At 36.7% G+C, this 21,305-nt stretch overlaps 1 protein-coding gene across 1 annotated transcript in view; it reads right to left on the minus strand.

Moving 5' to 3' along the window:
• Nucleotides 1–1,272: 1,272 nt before the first annotated feature.
• The window catches only part of PARVA (parvin alpha), a 68,738-nt gene continuing 48,705 nt past the window's right edge, over nucleotides 1,273–21,305 (minus strand). The window contains exons 6-13 of the mRNA XM_059825794.1: nucleotides 20,959–21,074; nucleotides 15,755–15,813; nucleotides 14,677–14,696; nucleotides 13,252–13,313; nucleotides 12,501–12,569; nucleotides 10,756–10,857; nucleotides 10,006–10,078; nucleotides 1,273–6,346 (exon numbers count right to left, since the gene is read on the minus strand). Of these exons, the coding sequence (XP_059681777.1) occupies nucleotides 6,270–6,346; nucleotides 10,006–10,078; nucleotides 10,756–10,857; nucleotides 12,501–12,569; nucleotides 13,252–13,313; nucleotides 14,677–14,696; nucleotides 15,755–15,813; nucleotides 20,959–21,074 (578 nt within the window). The 3' untranslated portion in view covers nucleotides 1,273–6,269. The remainder of the gene's footprint in view (nucleotides 6,347–10,005; nucleotides 10,079–10,755; nucleotides 10,858–12,500; nucleotides 12,570–13,251; nucleotides 13,314–14,676; nucleotides 14,697–15,754; nucleotides 15,814–20,958; nucleotides 21,075–21,305) is intronic.

The following is a 21,305-nucleotide window of genomic DNA, read 5'->3' on the forward strand; positions in this document are numbered from 1 at the left end:
TGGTTCCTCTTCAAAATGTGTTTTGGTATTTTAGCACCCTTTGATTGACTAAAATACAGAAGCAGGCCTTACAGGAGGCCCAGAAGACATGTTCTTCCCCCAAATCCTTCTACACCTTTTCAAGAACATAACCACCAGTTATGCTCCCTCTTCTGCTCTCTTTCTCTGTCAGTTAATGTGGAATTACTTTATACACAGAGTTGCAACTTCAGCTTATGAGTCGATAGTACCTCTGCAGCAACACTAAAAAAAGTGCATCACCTTAAATTCATATTGCAGGTTACAGCACTCTTCTATGAAGGAGGAGAAATAATTCCCACAGGTGGAGCGGGGCATTAAACCCAGATCTTTTACTTTCTGGGTGAACAGCGATGAAGAAATTGAGGTTGCCAGACTGTTACCTTTTTGTTGTACTGCAATGTTTGAATTGCTGCAAATCTACTTGCTCTTCAGGACAAAATCCATAAAATTCAGGACAAAAGCCTTAAGTGCATATGGTAGGGCTTAAGACCATGGATCCTAAGCAGACAGAAATACTAGCCCTGAGTAATACGGCTGGGGTTGAAGAATGGCATTAAAACTCACCCTGTCCTTAGTGTTCCCTGTTGATTAGGCAGCTCTGCTTGGTGGTTTCAGCTTTACAAGCAGACCTAAAGATCAAACACCTGCTTCTGGATTCATTCCAGTAATTCAGTGGCTAAAAATGTTGATCTGCAGCACTTTAGATGCCTATATTTTTGCCTGGTTCCAAGTTCTGCATTGAAGCTCCTGCATTAAAGGGTCACAACAAAAACAAGTTTATAAAAAAATAGATACAAAAATATTCCTAAATGCAGTTATTTTCTGAAACGGACAGTTTAATTTCTATCATTTTAACATTTAACTAACATTTTGTTAAATTTCAAATTAACAAAATTACTCTGCAGAAAATTGCATTATACCCAGCTGCAATATCACCACTGAAGTGTTCAGCACAGCAATATTAAAGCAAAGGTATAGTTTGCTATTTTGAGTCAAATAACGGCATTTTCCTGACCTGCTGCTGTTAATCATTTCAAGCGTATGTTTACATGGCTGTTTTTGCCAACCCACTTTCAGCTGTCACCAGCCCCCACAGAAAATAATAATAAACACCGAGTACACCCACAAAGAGGTAACTGAGAATGGGTTAGATGCATAAAGAGGTCTGGAAGCTCCGAGAACATAAACCATACAGCCTTCTTAATTTTTTGTCATACATCTCATACTTTGACCCAACAACAACATACAGTGTTGATTTTCAGGTGCAAATTTTATTGTGGATCATAACAAAGATTTCAGAAAAAGCACAGAAAAAAAAATCAGCAATAGAGTGTCTCTTACTTACAGAGTACATAAAATATATTCTGTGAAAGCTACTAACTCTGCAGTTGAAGGCAATGCAGCTTAATTTAAACGAATCATTATTTTTAGGCACACATGTTAAGAAGCAAATTTTGTAAATATTCTTTTTTCTCAATTAGTTTGATATTGAAATTGAGAACCAAATATTTCAATTGCACTAACATTGTTGAAGAGTGTGTAGAATTAAACTGTTAGACAGAAAAGAAAATCTCAATATTGCAAAAAGAAATAGCCACACAGAAAATATTGTCAAAATACATAAAATTAACCTAGTAAATGTTAAATGACTCAACACCTCTTTGGAAAATCTGTGGATGCTGAGGTATGCATAATTTTGTAATTTTGGGGCTGCTATCTCCACTTTTCATGTGATACATCAAAACAAAATATCTTACTTTAAACTAATTACAACTTTCTACAAAGTATTTCTTCAGCCTTTAATTGTACTTTAACCGTAAAGAGAAAACCCACACTAATTCTTATAGTGAAATAACAAAAGTCTATATGTAAAATCTTGCAAGAGGTCTTCAAGGCACTGCTCTCTCTTTGGGTGCTTGGCACATATACAGGCCATTTATGAAGGCTGTTTCGGTAGGAAAACAAGAATAACAAAAACTAGAACTAAAGCTAGTATCTAGTGTATTAAATATCATATACATCTTTCTCTAATGAAATAAAAGCCTTTACTTTTAAAAGCCATTCTGCTTTACAACACTGGCTTGCAGTAAGACGTCTGCTAAATTAATATGAAACATGAATTTAAAAACATACTTTACGAAAATAAGTAAGAGCAAAGGTCAACCAAGTAGCATTTACCTCAGTCAATATAGCCTGCCTGAATGTAAACCATTCCCAAGTACTATAACCTTCTGTAAAATAGAAAGGACCAAATGCTCTGTTGATTTAATGCCACCGGTTTACATGGAGATACGCCAATCAGCAACTTGGTCCACAGTCAATCGAAGCAGATGAGGACCTTATCCAGCACTCACTGGTCCACTTGAATTCCTGAACTGTGTAGCTGCAAGGGCTGCTGCCCCCCTATAACAGGAAGATATCTACTGACTAAGAAATGCAAAGAACTAGATATTCTGCAGTCAGCTCATTTAATAAGAGACTTGGTGCGTCTGTACTCCATAGGAAATACAGAGCAATCCAATTCTGGACTTTATGTGTGTGTCTCAGGTAAAATTATGCAGATTCCTTCAATACCTTTTTCCTAGGGCCTGTTCTTTATGGCAACTAAATGCCAGTCAGCTGGGAGAGAAATCTGAAAGGAGTTGACACCAAGATATTAGGATTTTAGATAATTATTTTGACATCTTTTTTATGTACTATTAAGAATCTGTAGCTCCTCTTTGAAAAAAATAAGAGTTTTGTGTGGTTGACAGAGCATGCCAGGATCCATTGATAGGGAAGGGATGCCTATCTCCAATCACAAAACAAATGTGGATATCATATTGCTGGATGCAATGGATGGATAAGAAGTCAGAGAAGCACTGAAAACACTGTTATTTTAGCAACTTCATAATGCCCCAGCAGCAGAAATGTTTACTGTTTGTTTGTTACTCAAGGAAGGCTAATAATCTGCCAGTTTTCGGTGGACTCAGCTACCTGTGGGCCTTCATGTGACAGAGCATGACAGACAAGCACATTGGCTTGGTGGATGAGATCCAAATACCACCATGAGATCTTAAGGCAGTGGCTCGGATTCATACTACCTGGCTTTAGAAACCTAGCCAAAGTGCTGAGATAGCAGCCTTGAGATCAGAGGCTCCCTCTGGGACCAGTAGAGAAACTGGCCTCTCCAGGCGACTGTTCGCATCTTACATGGGCTAAATCTATTGATTTGGATCTATTTAATCATTTAAAGTAATTATAAATAAAACCAGGATTGACCTAAAACTTAAACAACTTCTATCTTAATATAAACAGTGAGGAAAGTTCTGCATTCAGCTGTACATCAGTATCCACTGCTGTGTGTCAAGAATAAAAGCATCATAGGTGTCAGCAGAATTTGACCCAGCTAACCTAACATTTCTCTTCCCTGAAGGAAGGTGGTGGCCTACACTGATTGATGAAGAACAAACTGTCTACAGTAGTATTCTATATTTCTATAATATTCTGTATCAAAGCAATAAATATTAGATATAATTTGTATATTAGATTTCATATTTATCTGATAGCTCTTTAAATCTACACTGTCAAAAATATAAGCAGTGACCCACGCCTACATGGCAGCATATACTATTTGTGTGAATATGTTAAAATTATCACATGGGTCTATATTTACATAGGACACTCTTGTTTATATAGCAGATTTTAATTTACTTAAATTCTTACCATAGGATAGATAATTGTGTAAAGGTTGGATATTGTTTACATGTTTCTATGGTTCTGCATAATTGCATTTCAGCATGAGGATTTCATCATTCTGTCTCAGTTTTATGGTTTTTAAGGCTGGAAAATGGAGTCTGACAGACTTCAAAATCTTAAATGTTATACCAATATAGCACAGGAATACTTATTTTCAAGTCCAGGCAAAAAACAGTTTCACTGTTCCTAACCTTTTTCCTTTACATATATAAATCTCCTCTTTAAAGAAAGTGCACTCCTGAAAACAAGGGCAATCAAAATGTTTTGACATTGCTGAGATGTAAAAGAGTATTTCAGCTGAGCATGATCTGCAGAAAAAACATTATGCATTTATTAATTAACAGTTACAACTACTACAATTTAGGTGTGCAAATGAAAAACTTACATGTGAAACATTAAAATAAGCTGACATTGCTGCTGGTATATACATGAGAAGTTCTGTCTCAGTTTGCTCAAAAAATGCCTTGTCAATTCCTATCATTTAGCTTCTCAGATATTAAAGATATAACGAAAACATGTTCATTTTCACCAAGGTCAAAATGTCCAGTTATTTACCTGTGTAAAAGGCAAATAATTGTTATTTTCTGCACCTCTAATTTCAGAAACTCAGTTAAAAATATGGAGGTAAAAAATATTTTAATGAAGATATTTAGAACGCTTATAACAATCAGAGAACAATTTCTGAGTTCAGAGAACATCCAGGTATTGTCCTTTGAATTAAATATTGACTTTCCTTTGCAAAAATTGATATTTACTTCTCAGAATAATAATTTTCTGTGGCCCCCCAGCAGAAGTCAGTATCACTTTGTTATTAAACATCAGTTAGTGATCATCAAAGTCAGAACATAATTGCTTGTCTTCCCTTTATACTAATGTTGCACTGGAAAACTCTACATTAAAAAAAAAAAAGCCCTGGAAAATTGAAAAATATATAATGCTTTATATACTAGTAACATATAGCTGTTATTGACTATTCTTGCCAGCACTGTGTTTCTTCAGATGAACAGACTCAAGAGCTGACAGATTGCTTTCCCTTTCACCTATACCAGTTGTGCCATAATTGGATAACTATTAACAAGTCTTCTTCCTGCACTAAGCAGTCTGAAGATTTCTAAACAGTCGTCCAGTAATTTCTGCCTAAGGATTTTTTTCCTTACTGTGTAACCCAGGATCCCAAGAATCTGTGGTTGCATTGGAACACTCCTCTTAGAAAGGCATCTAATACTAACATCAAGACTTGTAGCAAATTATTAATTTAATCTTCAACTTAATGCCAGTGCAGTTTTTGATGATTAACACTCGTGTCAGGCAGTCTCTATCAGCTTCTTTATGGAAACAGAACTGGTGCTTGATATCAGGTCTAAGGGAAGAATCAACTCCCATTTCTCTTTTGTGTCTTTGCTAAAGCTAAAACCAAACAGATAACAGCTTATACTTGGTTATGATTAGAAAAAAGTACTCTTTATAGCCATGTAAAACGACCAAAGAACCTTACACTGTAACAGAGTCTTCACAGATGGGAGTAGTTTTGACCTAAAAGCAGTGCTTTTGTATCTGAAAGGCTACAGGAACTTTTCTGGAAAATAAATCTTATTTTTTTGTGTTGGACATCATGCAGCAAAATACATTCATCATAAAAATCAACCAAAGGGACAGATTCTAAATCCTATTTAGCAATAAATCTATATTTGCAACCTGGTAATCCTGTGTTTAAACTACTAAAAGAAAAACAAGCCCTTATCTTTCAATATTATGTAATAATACAAATATTACAGGGAAACTGTATTATACAGGTGTGTTTTTCTGAAATGTGTACTTTGCAAAAAAGATCTCTTCCTTGAACAAAACCAAGTGACAGGCTGCAAAGTGTGCTCATGCGGAATGCTCACTAACACATATTTAAAGCAGAGTATCACATTATATGTCTGAAGAAATGAGTAGCCACTTCAGTTTGTACCCATAAAATTCAAGCCTAACAGCACTGGAAATATAAATTAATCAGGTTAAGTGCTTGAGAAAGTCTCTTCTTTTTAGCTGTGAACAAAAGTATTTAACTGTTTCTCCCTGTGCACATTTTTCATAATTAGATTGCAACCACCTTATCACAGATATAAAATCCCCAGATTAGAAAAGATATATGTAAGAAATACTAAAATAGATGCTCAGTGATGAATCTTCCTATGATTGCCTTCAAAGGCTGATTTGAATTAAAGTTACTATATTTTTTTTATTCTTGCTTCACCTACTACAGAACAGTGTGAAGACAGTTATTATTGAGACATTAATTCTCCCAGAATATACCCAAATACTCTCCTCCAAACCTTCTTCTTCATGATTTATATTAGTTTTTAATCTACTATGAAAATAGAGTGCAAGAATAATCAATTAAAAGTTCTTCAGATAAATGGTTTAGTTCCTTTTAGGATAAAGATGCAGAGGAATACCGACGAAAAATATGCTAGTTATGATGCTTTCTTTGTTAACACTCCTTTACGTCCCAAATCAATTCTTCACTCCACGTTCCTGTATTTGGTAAACAAATTGTACAGTACTCTCAGTGTAGACTTCAAGTCACAATTTACAATATCTAGAAAAAAAGACAAGGGAAAAAAACATTAGTAACCTCATTAGCTCAAAACATTTTCAGAAGTGCCTATCCTCTACTCCCTTTCCTTGTTCAGATCCATATCCATGAACATTCAAATCACAAAGATAGTAAGAAAGAGTAGAAATATAAAGCACAATTCTTAAACTGGCAACTCAAAAATCATTGTTTCAACCACTTTTAGTTAGGGATACAAATGGCTAATGGTGCTGATGAAGAAATGCAACCAAGGTTTAGATGCCCACAAGACAAATTGTGCCTAGGATTACGTATATTTATATGACTGAACTTCAGTGGGTTGTGGCTGAAAAGTTACGATTTTGAAAAAATCATCAGGCAGGAACCAATGGAACTCTTCTATGTAAGAATTGCAGGACTTGGCCCATTCTGGGCTGCAACATTCTTTGTTAGGCCTAATTTCAGCAAGATAGCTAGAGGGAAGTTTAAATTTTCTAAAGGATCTAAAGAAGCTAGGTATACAAGTGCCCCTCAAAGGCACTTCTGAAAATGCTTTGGGTTAGCTGATGTACATGGCTGAATCAGTCCTTAGAAACTCAGCATCTAAAGTAAAGGATTTATAGGAAACAAAAAGCTAATGAATACCTGCTGTTTCCAAGAGAAGTTCTTGAGAAAGTCAATATCATTTCACAAGAAATCTATAAAACAAACTGACAAGTACTACTGCAGCAGTCTACACTGGTGCTTCAAGGAATATTCAGTCTCAAATAGGGACTCAGAATTGCCCTCAATAGAACAGAATAGAACAAGAACAGAATTAGAATAGTCCTATCTCTTTCTGTTGACTGTATAGCAACTCAATCTCTTAACTTTGGTTCTTGGAATTGGCCATGAAGGTGTAAAGTAGGTGGTGTGCATATGCCCATTATCTTCAGAACTTCCAAGTAAGCCTAGTAAATTATGTAATCATCAGATATGTTTGCCATTAGCCTACAGTGATGTTTCTCACAGATTGTGAAGGGTTCGTACTTTGAAGAATGAATCCAATCAAACCTATGCATGGTGTCCCAAAGTATGCAAACTTTGAAGGGCTAAAGATATTAGCTACATAGCAAACTGACATCCATGGACAAAGGGTGAAAACAATCAAAGGGTGAAAACAGCCAAACCTAGATTTTATGCTGAGACTAAGCACGGTCATGAAACCATGGCCACATGGTTTTGTGGCTCTTAATAAATCAGATCAAAAATGCTTGGTATAAAATGAAGAGAAAATGCCAAAAGCTACGTGAAGGGCACATTGCTCCCCCAACATCATGTTATATGCAAACAGTATTGCAAAGTATAACTCAGGAAGTTCCCTCTTTTAGGCCAGCAGCAAGCTGTAACACCTTCATTTCCTAATACAGAACTTCAAATGAATAAAGAGATAACTTTGACAGGTCTTTGCTAAGTTACCAGAAGACTCCAACACCACAACAGCATTCCACAGGAAGGAGCAAACTAAAAAGAAGCATGCTCCCAGAGAAAGATGAGTTATTTCCATTGCTACATGTGTTTGACCAATATGTATAATATTTTACTGGTTGCAATTTTCAAAAAGAGAAACTGGAGTTTGGCTTTGATGTACATATTTCAAGAAGTAATCTGAAGAAGCTCAAACTGCAAATGAATTCATTACAGACTCAGTAGATAAATATTCTGGCAATTTTTAAAGTAAAAGGTCACGGAAAGCTTTTTAATACCTTTTCAATTATATTGCAAATAACCCAAATAAACTGTTGACCCCATAAAAATCATTGGTTTTCATACTCATTTATTTAACCTCATTCTTTTTTCCACTAAATATGTTTTTCATATTCTAAAGCACTTTTCAGCATATTTTTTCCTCAAGAACCTCAAAGAAACAGTGTAGGAATTTAAAGAGTATTTAGTATACACATTTAGGGTAAGATCCTTTTCAATACTCTTGCTCACTGGAAATTTTAAGTACGGGCATTGTGCCCAATGTAACAACACATAAAACAGATGTGTTTTTCCATTCACATTGGGCAGGAAGTTTCATATTAAGCTTTTCAATAATTGCACATGAAATGTCTTATATATGCTGAAATATCCTTATGGATTGATTTATACTGGAAAAATTAGCTGTCCCCTAGAGCAATAAATACCTGAAAAATTAAATGCCATAAGAATTTTAAACCTCCATGGGGAGTAAGGGATCACAGATACTCTCTGTTTTACTTGGATCCCTAGATTTCACTATTTCCCCCTTCTCTCTTTGACTATTTTCAAATGTAAAAGTTTGTGATAGTCACCACTGGTTTAGTTAAGCATGACTGCGGATAAGAGTTCATGCAATCAAAAGAAGTGAAAAAATAGGCTGGGTAGGTCCAGATCAAATGCATAGGCAGCATAGGCTCAAATCCTGAGACACACTTTTTTGTGTGTACGCATATGTCTGCTGCTGCTATGATCTGGAAGTTGGGAGGGATGGAAAATAAGCAGAATGGAGCAGAACTTGACTCAGTGATGTGTGCCTGAATCTCCAGAGAGCCCTTACTATTAGAAATAAAACTCTGAGCATTAGCTTATGTCAACTCCTCAGGGAATGACAGTCCAATATTATGGCAGGAAAAGACTGTGTGCACCATAGAATGAATCTGCAATGGGTCTTGAAAACACATACATATTGATTATTATGGTAAGTAACGAGCAGAAGCCCAGCTACCACCACTGTTGGGAAGAGTGGAGCAGAAGCTGCATGTCCAGCTCCTGCATGGTAAGAAGTGGTAACTTCTCATGGGAGGAACCACAAGAGTACCCTATAACATGGTGAATCAAGGGCCCTATATCCAGCATGAAAAGCTGGATTTAAACCCTGTATTTATATGAGCAAAGAGGAGTGGAATCCTGGCCCTGCTAAAGTCAGCAGCAAAACCCTCATCTTCCCTGAAGACACATTTTACTTTCAGTCTCCAGCTCTAAATCTAATTTAAATATGCACGGTTAGGTCCTGCACTCAAAGGCAGTTATGTGAACATTTGAAATTCTCTTCCACAACATCTACCTCTTTTGTGAAAAATCTTGTAAATTACACTGGAATACTTGAGGTTTAGTATGAAGATGTGGGACCGGGGAAAATGGAGCAATTGAAGCAATTCATATCTGCTAGTGACACCATTCACAGAATCACAGATTCATTAAGGTTGGAAAAGACCTGTAAGATCATCAAGTCCAACCATCAACCCAACACCACCATGCCCACTAAACCATGTCCTGAAGTGCCACATCCACACGTTCCTTGAACACTGCCAGTGATGGTGACTCCACCACCTCCCTGGGCAGCCTCTTCCAGTGCTTCACCGCTCTCTCAGTAAAGAAATTTGTCCTAATATCCACAATTGTATTCTTTTTCTTTCAGTGAATATCTGAGTGTTACTGCATATGTTTGGTCACGCAAATCTTACTCTGGCCATTCAAGAAAGGAAGCCTTGCAACATTTGAAAAAGCGTATCTATCAGCCATTTAAAATACAGAGTTACCTGAGCACTTTAAAATGTATCTTGCCTTTCACTCTTGGATTAACGTTTTAACCTTCATTTAGCTGTAGCATAATCCTATCAGATAAGATATGGATCCAACGCAAATTTTTAAGATACAAAAAAAAGTGGAATAGATACCTTCTGGTCTTGGCTTTGGTTTTTCCAATCCACCATCTTGCATTAGCTCAAATGCGAAGGATACATTGAGGACCTAGCAATATAATAAAGGTAGTCGTTACTGTGAACTATATACAGCATAGTATAAATGGTCAAAACAAGATATATTTAAAGCTGCAGACCCAGATGCTTGGAAGGAAAAAATAGTCAGGGCTCCGTATATCAATGGAAGATCTGGTCCATGGAATCCAGACAATCCATTGTTTTGGTTTTTTCTGGGTGGCAATGGTGGTTTCAGAAATATGAAAGTAGTTGAAAAATAACACATGAACTAGTGTTACCCATAGAATAATTACTTACAAGTAAGAATAGCCCACCTCCCACAAGTTTAAAAATTGGAATGTGATGGCCCATGAAGTGCTCTTGTCTTGAATAGACAGCTGAATTGCCTGGATAGCAACAGACACTGGGGTAATGGTTGGTCTTAAAATTATACATACCACATATATGCCTTCATGCTTCCAAAAACCATGAAACTGAAAATCAGTTAATATTTGCTAACCACCCCAACATTAATATAATTTTCCCTTTTATTCCAGATAAGCATTAATACTGAGATCTTAAAAATACTTGGAAATGGTTACGTGTACAGTCATCTCTTCATTTCAGCTATTTACATCAAACTTAAGTGGAAAAGTTTGTGTCATCTTTGTACTACTAGACATGTTTATATGTTTATTTGTTTTTAACAGAAAAATGAAATCTAGTTACCTTTTGTTCAAAACTATCAGGAGTCAAGAAAAAGCTGTGCAGAGGAACAAAATAGCCTTCTAAGAGACCCATTAGCAGGACTAAGTACACACCATCTGCAAACTGTAAAAAAAACATTTCTCAGTACATTTTCTGAAGAATAACTCATTGCTTTGCTAAATGAACAAGATATATATTGTCTAATGCAGAACTGTCAACAAACTACTAATACCAATATTTTACATTGCAACTAAAAGATCTCATCTCACTTCTTTGATTCCTTTTATTTAGTTAGTACATTCTGTTATGTCTTCTCCAAAACTGACCTGATGCTAAAATATACGTGCAGAATAAAGTTCCTGGAAAGAGAGGTCATCAGTGGCTTTGATCTATGCCTTTGCTTTCTATTCTACTACTTGCGGGGAAACAGAGCAGCCATCTTTCAAGCTCTCAAATGGCATGCGTTCCCTGAGCAGAGAAAAGCAGAATGAAGGTGCAATCACATGACTGCACTGAAATTCAGTATATTGGAGGAAATGAAAGAACAAAGAATCATCTTTGTCTATGTTCTGCAAGTCTGAGTCAATCTAATTTTAAGTATATGTAATTACAGATGGAAGATATCTAATTGCTATGATATATGTTCATTTCTATGTAAAAAAATAGCAACATCAATAAGATTTTGTTAAAGGCCTCTTACTCTTACCCCTGTGGCATCAGGGCTATCAGCGCACTGAGATATCCTCACAATCAAACTGAGTATCTGAAGCAACCCATCACCTTCCTGAGGTAGATAATTTTCTTTCAACTGATAGAAATACAAGCTCTCATCTTAGGGAATACTGTTTTGATAAATGCTTAAGGGGTTTCTAGGTACATTTGAAGAATACGTTTATTCCAAAAGTAAACAATGCAATAAGCAGGCATAGGGAACACCTTTCTGAAAACCCTTAGACAGTATTTCCATCTAAATCTTAATTTTACCTTTGAAAAATATCTATCAGATTGATAGCTATTTAAATAAACCAGAGATTCTTAATAACATGAATGAAGACATAAAATAAAGCCTGTCCTGAAGACACTTGGGTTTTCCTATAGTGCGGATACAATCCTTCCTGCCTGACCTTGTAATTCTCTTATGATAACTGCTACAATTGTTCACATAGGGAAGTATTAATACAGCAGGATTAAGCTTTTCTTTTAGCTTCTTTCCAGCCAATTTAGCAGCTGAGAACAAGAACGAAGACCATGTACTACATTATTTCTGAGGTTCAATCAAGCCTGCAGCCCAACTGTACAGCTGTCTATACACTTGTGTAGTTTTACTCTCAAGAATGTATCTCAGTGAATAGAGTCGTTGTAATCCCATGCGATTGCGTGCTGATGTAAAGGTAGGCAGGAAACAACTGTTCAGCATGACGTTGGATCAAACCAAGCAGACAGAGTTCTTTCCTGACCAAAACAAGCACAGGTTCTGCTTACAGCACTTGGCAGCACCCAAGAGGTAGCATCTGTTAACTAATTTTTATGCTAATGGAAGTACAAAACTGTTTTAGAGGAATTTAGCTGGTCTCATGATTTCTCTGCTTAATTGGTGAGGGTCTTCCTTCATATGAACATATTTAGAATTGAAGGGTTTACTGCTAAAATAACATCTTAGAGCTCAATCAATAATAATTCAATGAAATTTCTGGATAAAGTTGGGGGCATAGTGCATAACATAGTGCACCTATCCCTCCCCTTTAAGGAAGGCTGTAAAATCCTACCTGCGTCTCCAGTTCAGTGACCTCCAAATTCAATTTATTGAGATGCTTGTTCACAAAGGTGATGAGAGTCTGAAATATGAAAACAATGTAGTGAAGGCCTATTCAGTAGGGCAGTAGTTCAACGCATGCAGTATGAACTCCACTCAGAAGAAAATCTGCATGAGTGAAGAGACTGCAACACAATTCTTAAGTTTTAAAACTGAAATATGACATAAAAAACCACACCTTTTTTTCTTTTCAAGAATGAAGAACAGAAATAAAATGAACGTGATGTATTCAAATAAAAATACATTGTTAAAACATAATAATTCTTAAAAAAAAAAAACTTGTAACAGACTATAGGGAAGTGGGTAATTGGATTCCATTCAAATCTGACAGCAGCCAAAATACTCTAGGTCAGACCCTTGGCAGTTTTAAACTGGATACCTCTCTTTGGCATCAGTACACTCAATCTACCAGTTGGGTTTTGCTCAAAATACATTTTGTGAGAACTTCTTTTTGATGGAAACTTTGATAAGTACATGTTGTTCTGTGTTCCAAAGTTAAGTTCATGCTGCTAAATATTAATAAAAAGTAACATTACAATCATGAATTTGTATATTTGTTTAAGCATAAAGCTTAATTGTATTTAATATATGCAAACTATGCCAATTATATATTATATACATACACAATCACTACATATGTACAAACATACACACAAGCATGCACATGCACACATTATGTATTTTAAAAATAAAAACCTTCCAACCTTTTTCACTACATTGAGCTTGTCTGGAGCATGGTCAAATAAAGTATCAAATGCATCTCTTTCTGAAAAACATTCAGAGATGTTAATATACTGAGCAGCAGTTGTCCAAATGCAGAATAAACACTTATTAAGGCACACACTCATTTAAGACCACAGAGTCAGCAAAAGGTTTCAATATAGTCTCTTTGTATTCCAAGTACCATGTACTTTGCATACTGCTCTCTTGCTATAAGCTGCTAGTAACTTAATCTCTACTATTTACAAAAAGCATAATTTTCAAGTAGAATTTGGATTACCTAATAACTTTCTCAAAAATGAACAAAGACTGGGATCTTTACACATAAAACCTTAAACAGCCAGATACAGGGAGCTAAGCAATCAAATCACTGTGTGCGGAAGAACATGAGCTTACATCTAGAGTCACTACATCCACAGAGGAGGATTTTCCCCATGGGCCACTGATTGCACTGTAGTGTGCTATATTATTAACCCCCTCAAGCAAGCTTATGATTACACAGCTGCAATACAATCCTTTGTATAGATGTTTTTGGGCCATTTCAATATGCAATTTAGGACATTATCAGCAGGACAGGCAACCAAGGGTAGCATGACTGGAGTGCTACAGTAGTCACCTTCTGAAGAAAACAGAATAAAAAAACCCAAAAGGCACTAGAGCCTTTTCTGAGCAATTTCCATTTCAACAATCACCTGAATGATAGCAAGTGACTCTACAAAAAGCTACATTTGTATTCCTCAATAAAAAATTGATCCAAAGGCATTTGTAGAAGGCAGACTTTATACAAAGTAAGACTGCTCAGGGATGTCATTGGGAAAAGAGGTCATGCGTGTAACCTTTTAAATCAGCTGTAAGGCAGCCGTTGAGATAATACAAGAAGCAAATGCTAAATTCTTGGTTGGACTCCACCTAAGCTCCTTGCTGAGTGTTCTGTTGGCCAGGCATTTGGCCAGTCTCAATACCAGCAGTAAGACATACTAGGCACAGGAACTTGCATGGTGTTTAGGCCTGCTGAATAATGACTCAAAGTCATTAAAGTAGGTAATGTATGCAAGAATGCCAACGAGTTCACCAGCTGGTTTATGATAAGACATCATTTCATATTATGCTGAGAACTTATGACAATTAAAACTATCACAGTAATGTTCTGGGGGTTAAACCACAAAGCACCTGCAAATTAAGACATGCTGAAAAGCAATGAAATGTGTTTTAAAGATGGTCAGCCTGATTTTAATGCCTTTTTTCCTTTTGTTAACTGCCACAATAGCCTGTGGTGCATATATTTATATATTTGCCAGGGCAACTTGAAATCCTCTACTTCCTTGCAGCTGATCAAAGTGACCGCCCATTGCAGAACTAATGTGTAGTCTGGCTGCCTCAAGAAAAAGATAATAATCAAATGAACTTACCATGCCTTCCTGATAATGCCCTATGAAAAAGAAGAAAAAAAAATAAAAAAAGAACAAATCACAGTTATATATCACTCACTTGCAGACACTGTGCTGCAAAAGAAAACAGCATACGTGGCCAGATCTTCAGCTTGGTGAAAACTGGAGTATATCCACGGAATTAAGAAAACCTTCATCAAATTACTCCAACTGAGAATCTGGATTAGTCTGGAGTCCATCAGTGTAATACCTCCTGGCTTCACTGAAGTCTCATGGGAGGCCAGATCTCAGATTTCCTACTATTGAACCAAATCAACACACCTTGCCTGAATGAAGAAGGCTTTTTCATGTTGATTTTGTGAAAACTTTTCCCTTTGCTTTAAAGATGCATTTACCACACCAACTACAATACAATTCCAGCCAAAACAATGCCTGAACTGGGTTCTTAAGGACTGCAGCATTTTGCTCCAGTTGATCCCTCATATAACACCTAAACAAATCCATAAAGATTAATAATAAGTCAATAGTCCAGCTTCTCTCCATTCTATTAGAAACTAGGATATTCTACTACTGCTTTCTGTTGGTTTGGAATACCTTTTCTGTTATAAATTATTCAATGAGATGACATGTACAGGGCTTACTACCATCATTTTACATCCCCGAAGTCCAAACACCTAAAAATAGTCATATCACATTCCTTTTTGAAAGAATCTAGTTCTCTATCAAATAAATACCAACATAAGAGAATAAGGCATATCTTTGTTTGTGTGAAGGACTTTTGAATAAAATAATAAGAAATATAATACAAAAATAAATTAATAGTAGATAAATACAAAATAAAGATTTTGTATATCTTCACGCTGTCTTCTCTTTTATCCTGGTCTCCTGCTTTTAGTTCCCCAGCTCTGTATTTCCTCACCCTTTTGTATTTTTAGATGCATGTTTGCAGCTCTTGGAAAGGCTAAAATACAGTCACTGGCTGATGCATCATCTTCCTTGGAACCCCAATACCGAAATCTAAATATCAGCAAATGTTTGAATTTCTGAGACGCATCTGTGTTCAATTACTGAACTGCTGGCAAAAGTGGTGTTGACATACTCAGTGTTACCAGTTATTTCCTCTTGGATTTGTCGAGACTGGAGGATTCCTTCTCGTTTCTGGAAAAAATAAAAAAGTGACATTTTTCTCAGTAAAGTTTAATGCTTAGTGTACGGTAAAAATTTATTTATGATCCACAAACATAATTAGATAAGAAACTGCAAAATAAAAACTTTTTGAAAACAAACTTATAGTAATATATTATTTCACCTTGCAAATATTTCAGAAAACTATTTTGTACATTTACAAGAAACTCAAAACTCCACCTGTAGAAGGAAGTATTTCTTTTCCTTTCTCCATTGTTCTTAATTAACTTTTATTTTAAAGACCCCAGTTCAGCAAGACCCTTGAAACACCTAAACACATATGTAAGCATTTTAGTAGAGGTATGTCTAGGTGAGTTAAATTAAACCTTGTATTTCAATGAACAGCTTGGCAGATGGTGCCTATGCTTCTCTTTTGCAAAAATCTTGCTCCCAGGCTACCTGTTGTTTCTGCCCTGTTCATACACTTCCTTTTTTGCCTCAGTGTTTTCCTTTTCTGAATTCTCTCCACACAAAGAGCTCTATTTGCTTGTGACGGAAAACCAAAATGGAAGATAATCCATTCACAGCCTGCTTCAGACCCTAGTCATCTTAGTGTTAATATATGCATCGACTCCAATGTTCTTCAGATGTGAGAAGCCCTTCATATATGGTGGTGAGTGGCCTGTGTCTAGAAGCTGTACACAAAATGGCAGAAGCCAACTCAAATGGTTGCTATTTGAGTCAGCTGGAAAATGAAAGAGTTTAAAAATTTGACACTGTTTCCAGGATGCTGATCACAGTCATCTGGTGGCGGTGTAAATACCGCACATATGTTTTGCCTCTCTTTGTGTTCTCTCTGTTAATTCTATTCACTGGAATTAGTAAAATTTTGCAATACAGAAAGAAAAGTCAGGCAAATGCTGACAACTGCATGTAAAGTCTAGACATTAGGCAATTATTCACGATTCTTCAGTCCCTGTCATACAAGGAAATGAGAAAAATAAATTTATGCGGGTCCTAGGCTTGCCCTTCTACATGGAAAAGAGAAAAGAACAATAACCTTTTGGAAAAATCCTTCATGGCATGTGAACTGGGGCTGCTGCTCTTCCCTGCCTTGGAGAAGATAGCACATCGTCCTCAGAGGCAGTCCTCAGTGTATGATGTGCTGAGGATTTGGCCAGGCTTGAGCCTGTTACTTCTATACTGCATTACTAAAATATATGAGGATCAAACTTACTTTCTACAAGAAAGCCACACATGGCACCCTCTGGGTCACTCCAGACTGGCACTTGGAGTAATCTCAACTGTCCTTTTAGCTAGATAATAGTTTCAGGGGCTTTCCATTATGTTTTTTAAAGCCCTGTTACTAAATATCTTGCACATGGTTAAAAATGCATTCAGGGAGGACCTCTGAACATTAAAAAGACAGAGAGGAGTCCAGGGTATTACATACTGAAAGAGGAGGCACAGAACAGCTGCTGAGCCATCTTCTGCCACATATCTTGGAAGTCTGAAGAAAAACTACATCATTTAGGGCTTTCATAATTTCCAGCTTGTGCAGACAGCAATAAGTACTTGCACTTGAAGTTACAATCTAGTTCATGCTAGCTCAAATTAGAATCCCACTCTGTTTAGGTTTTTTGTTTATTTTTCCCTTTGCAGCAGGTGAAAGGAAACTTCTATTTCCTCCTGATGATGACTCTGATATGCCAATGATGCTTTCTGGAGCAAAAGCCCTATCACTCTTGTCTCCTAGAGGAGCTGAGCATCATAGCAACAGCAACCGTAGTTCTCAGTTCCCAGTCCGGTGATATGGCAGAAGAAAAAGGCTTCCAATACTCTACCTTCCCTCTGCAAACATGCAAAAATAGCCTAAAACATACTCCAGTATCAATATAAAACCTATTTCCCTTTTTGATTAACTGCCATTAATATCAATAGGAATTCTGCACCTTAATCCTATTGTTGACAAAAAAGAAAAAAAAAAAAAAAGAAGTGCTACTGAGGACTGAAAGACTGTGCAGCAATGTTCCTTAAAGACCACAGTGGCTATAACTGAAATAACAAATGATAAAAATGAACATCTACTATTTGAAAGTCACTGAGAAATAAGGCATGAATTAAGATTCCCCATTAAAAAGAAAAGCTGGATGCACATCCCAGCAACCACAGAAGACTTTATTTGGACAGGCTGGGCATCTTCTTCCCTCACAGCTGAAAGAGTCCACTAAAGGCCATGAAAGATCTTCTTAATCACTTACCGTTTTAAATTGGTGACTACCCCTAGAATAAAAAAATACATCTGAAATTTGGAATTGCCTGGAAATGGAAAGGGTCTCTCTTCTTCACATCTCTTCGCATCAGCTATATGTCAGCAGTTTTATATAACTGAGGGCCAAGTGCTTAATTTCCCACACAAAGTCCCATTCTGAAAACCTTCCCACTATTTGAATGGGTTTTGCCTATGTATTGTTGCTATCCATTTCATTTGGAGGATCATGGTTTATAATTGCCCCACCGAGATGAAACGCAGAACTATTCTGGAGCTTGAAAGGACAAATACATTTGTCATAGGTTCAAAAAAAGATTTCTTGAGAACCTGGAGGCAATGATGCTTGGCAACATTTCAGACCTTCCCAGAGCTTTCAGAGAGGCAGTGGGACCTATGATCTCATATTAAGCTTATGATGTACACTTTCTTCTAATCTCATTAACTTCCTAGCTTTGCTTAACAGTAGTTTATGCACCCAAGAAATGCTGTCCCAGTGCTCAGAATACGCTGAAGCTATTCTGGCTGTTCTGCCGATGCATTCTTATACTCTCTGACTTACAGCTCTTACACACAAACAATCTGTCATTTAACCATTTGTGGATGGCATAAATAAATAATTTTTAAAAAGAGGCAAAATGATGGCAAGGTCCAGCTCTCCACAAAAGCTCTCACTTGTTTCAGTAGAAATGATCAAACAAAGCCTGGGCTTTGTTTAAAGTTATTAATTATATTAGTATGGAAGGAAAAGAAAATAATATAACAAAATAGCTACAAAAAGTCCAACTATCACATTTTTTCCCAAATCAGCTTATAACCCAGATTTTGTATTACTCTCATTGGTAACAGCTTTTGTACAAAACAGCCAAAGGAAACAAGCTTTCATAAGAACTGTGCTGATTACCTGTTGGGCCTGAGCACATATTTTGTTTCAGAAATATCTTTGTTTCTATTTCAATAAACTACACCCAGCCAACATGGCAACCCTCACATTTTATGTGTTTTTAAACCTAACAAAATCATTACATGAATTAGGGTAGTCTTCCTTAAAAGACTTCATAAAAGTACTTTGTTCTTTTATTTCTCTCTCTCTACTCTTCCCTTTATCAAACTGTACAGAGTAGAATTTAAAACCAGCTACCACATAGTCTGTTGAGTTTCCTTAGGCATGACCTTACTTTGCAGAATGTATGAGGGTTTAGAAGATGAGGCATGCAAGTTTGAAAACTAAATCAGGCTTTAGGATCTGCTGATTGTTGATTAAAACTTTCACTGAGTTCAAAGGGTACGTGATGAATTATATAGAACCAATCCCACAGGACATGAAAGACAGATTTAAAAAATAAAAAACCCACCCACCATAAAATAAAAATGAAAAATGTCTCAAACACAATTACAGTAAGAATACTGGCCCCCACTCTAAGTAAATAGGAATCAGCATAGCCTTGCAGTTCCACTGATTGGCTTTCACCAGGAACTGGGTCTGCAGGGCGAAATCTTCTGCAACATTACTTGGATTTCATTCTGGTGCAACTGCTTTCTCTGCAATTCGCTGGCGCCTGAGCTATAACTGTGTAGCTAAGAGGCAAAGCAGTGAGCCAGATTCTCCCACTACTTATTGTTTTTAAATTGGTTTATCTCTACTGACTTCAGTGGATTTGCTGTTGAACTACATTAGCCTATTAAACAAGAGGACAATTATATTCATTGATTTCAATGGGAATTTTGTCTGGACATGTGGAGTGACAGCAGAATGCAAGATCCGGTTCTTTATTTTAGGACTGTGTTCTTTTTCTGGCTTAGTTTCTCATCCCAAAAATGCCCTGACTGCTGCACTCCTGATTTCTTAAACTGTTTTTGGTAGAACTGTGAGATAAACCAGCATAATTAATATATTTATAATAGTCAAAGGAAAGTGCTTGAAAATTATGTTCTGCAAAAGTGCAGATTTGCTGGGGTTCTCTTTCATCGTCTGTGGAGAAACCCCCGAAGCAGAATCTGAGAGTCAATGAGTCATTATCAGGTGTCAGTGACACATCTACCAGAGACTCTCCTTCAGATTACTCCCCAGATTACAAAACTTGTCTGATTTGAATGCTGGAAAAAGGACTGGTTACTTTCTCAGATCTGTCCCACAGACTTTCAGTCACACAAAACTTGAGCAATAGCTCTTTGCACCATATACTTCAGGGTAACATCAGTTAAAACACATAAATAAAGACAGTTACAGTGTGAAAAATAAAGGCAAAGTTAATTGGAGAGAAAGAAAAGCAGATTAAATGGGAAGAGGCCAAATAAGATAGTGCAAGTCCAACTGAAAGAAAAATGATGAACAGAATAACATGAAGAGTTTGGATGGATGAGGCTCTAATAAGGAGACTGACTGACACAAAAGATTTAGTTGATGGGGGTTTTTTTGCATGCTTATAAGAAAGCCAACACTGTAATCAGACTAAATTAGCATGCACAAGGCTGAAAAAGAATATTTAGTCACCTAACATGAATCTGAATGTAATAAACAGTGACAATTCATCATTCAGTGCCAAGAATGATTTGAATCTCTACACAAGTGAGAAGACCGTCAAAAATGGGAAAAATAATAATTCTAGAGATCACATTGGGTGATAAACAAACACATTCCAACAATAATAATGCTTCATATATTTTTAATGTCAGTGTCTGGCCACTTCACAATCAAAATAAGATATTCTGAGCCACAGCTCAATCTGGGAAAGCACTTCTGCCTTTTTCTGGTTGAAGCATTGTCAGCAGGGAAGACGCACGTGTGCTTCTTGTCAGCCAAAGAGACACACGCATGCCCGCCCAAACAGAAACTCCAGATATATTTTTCAAGAAATCCCTCAGTTAATTTCACAACACTACCAAGAGCCATTTAACACCTCTCTTACCTGCACAACAACCACCTGAATGGACACATGATCTGGGAGTCTGATTGGTGCTCGAAAATACTGTGATAATGCAACCAGAAGATGAAGTATTGCTACAAGACTTTTAGCATGAACAGCTGAAATAGATATTAAAAGCACAAGTTACAAACTGCAAAGTAACTAGGGCACATATTTTTACTTTTTAGGATGTAGGGATTATGGGACTCTTTTCCTCCTGCCACCTGGAGCCAGGGGGCACTTTTAAGGCTCCTCTCTTTTACTGGTCTCCTCCTGTTCAACAGGTCATACGAATGCAGCCCAATCAGTAATATGCATCAGCACCAAAGTGTTACTTTCTGCAACATGTC

This window comes from Gavia stellata, chromosome 17 (genome assembly GCF_030936135.1).
Source record: "Gavia stellata isolate bGavSte3 chromosome 17, bGavSte3.hap2, whole genome shotgun sequence".
NCBI classification, from domain to species: Eukaryota; Metazoa; Chordata; class Aves; order Gaviiformes; family Gaviidae; genus Gavia; species Gavia stellata.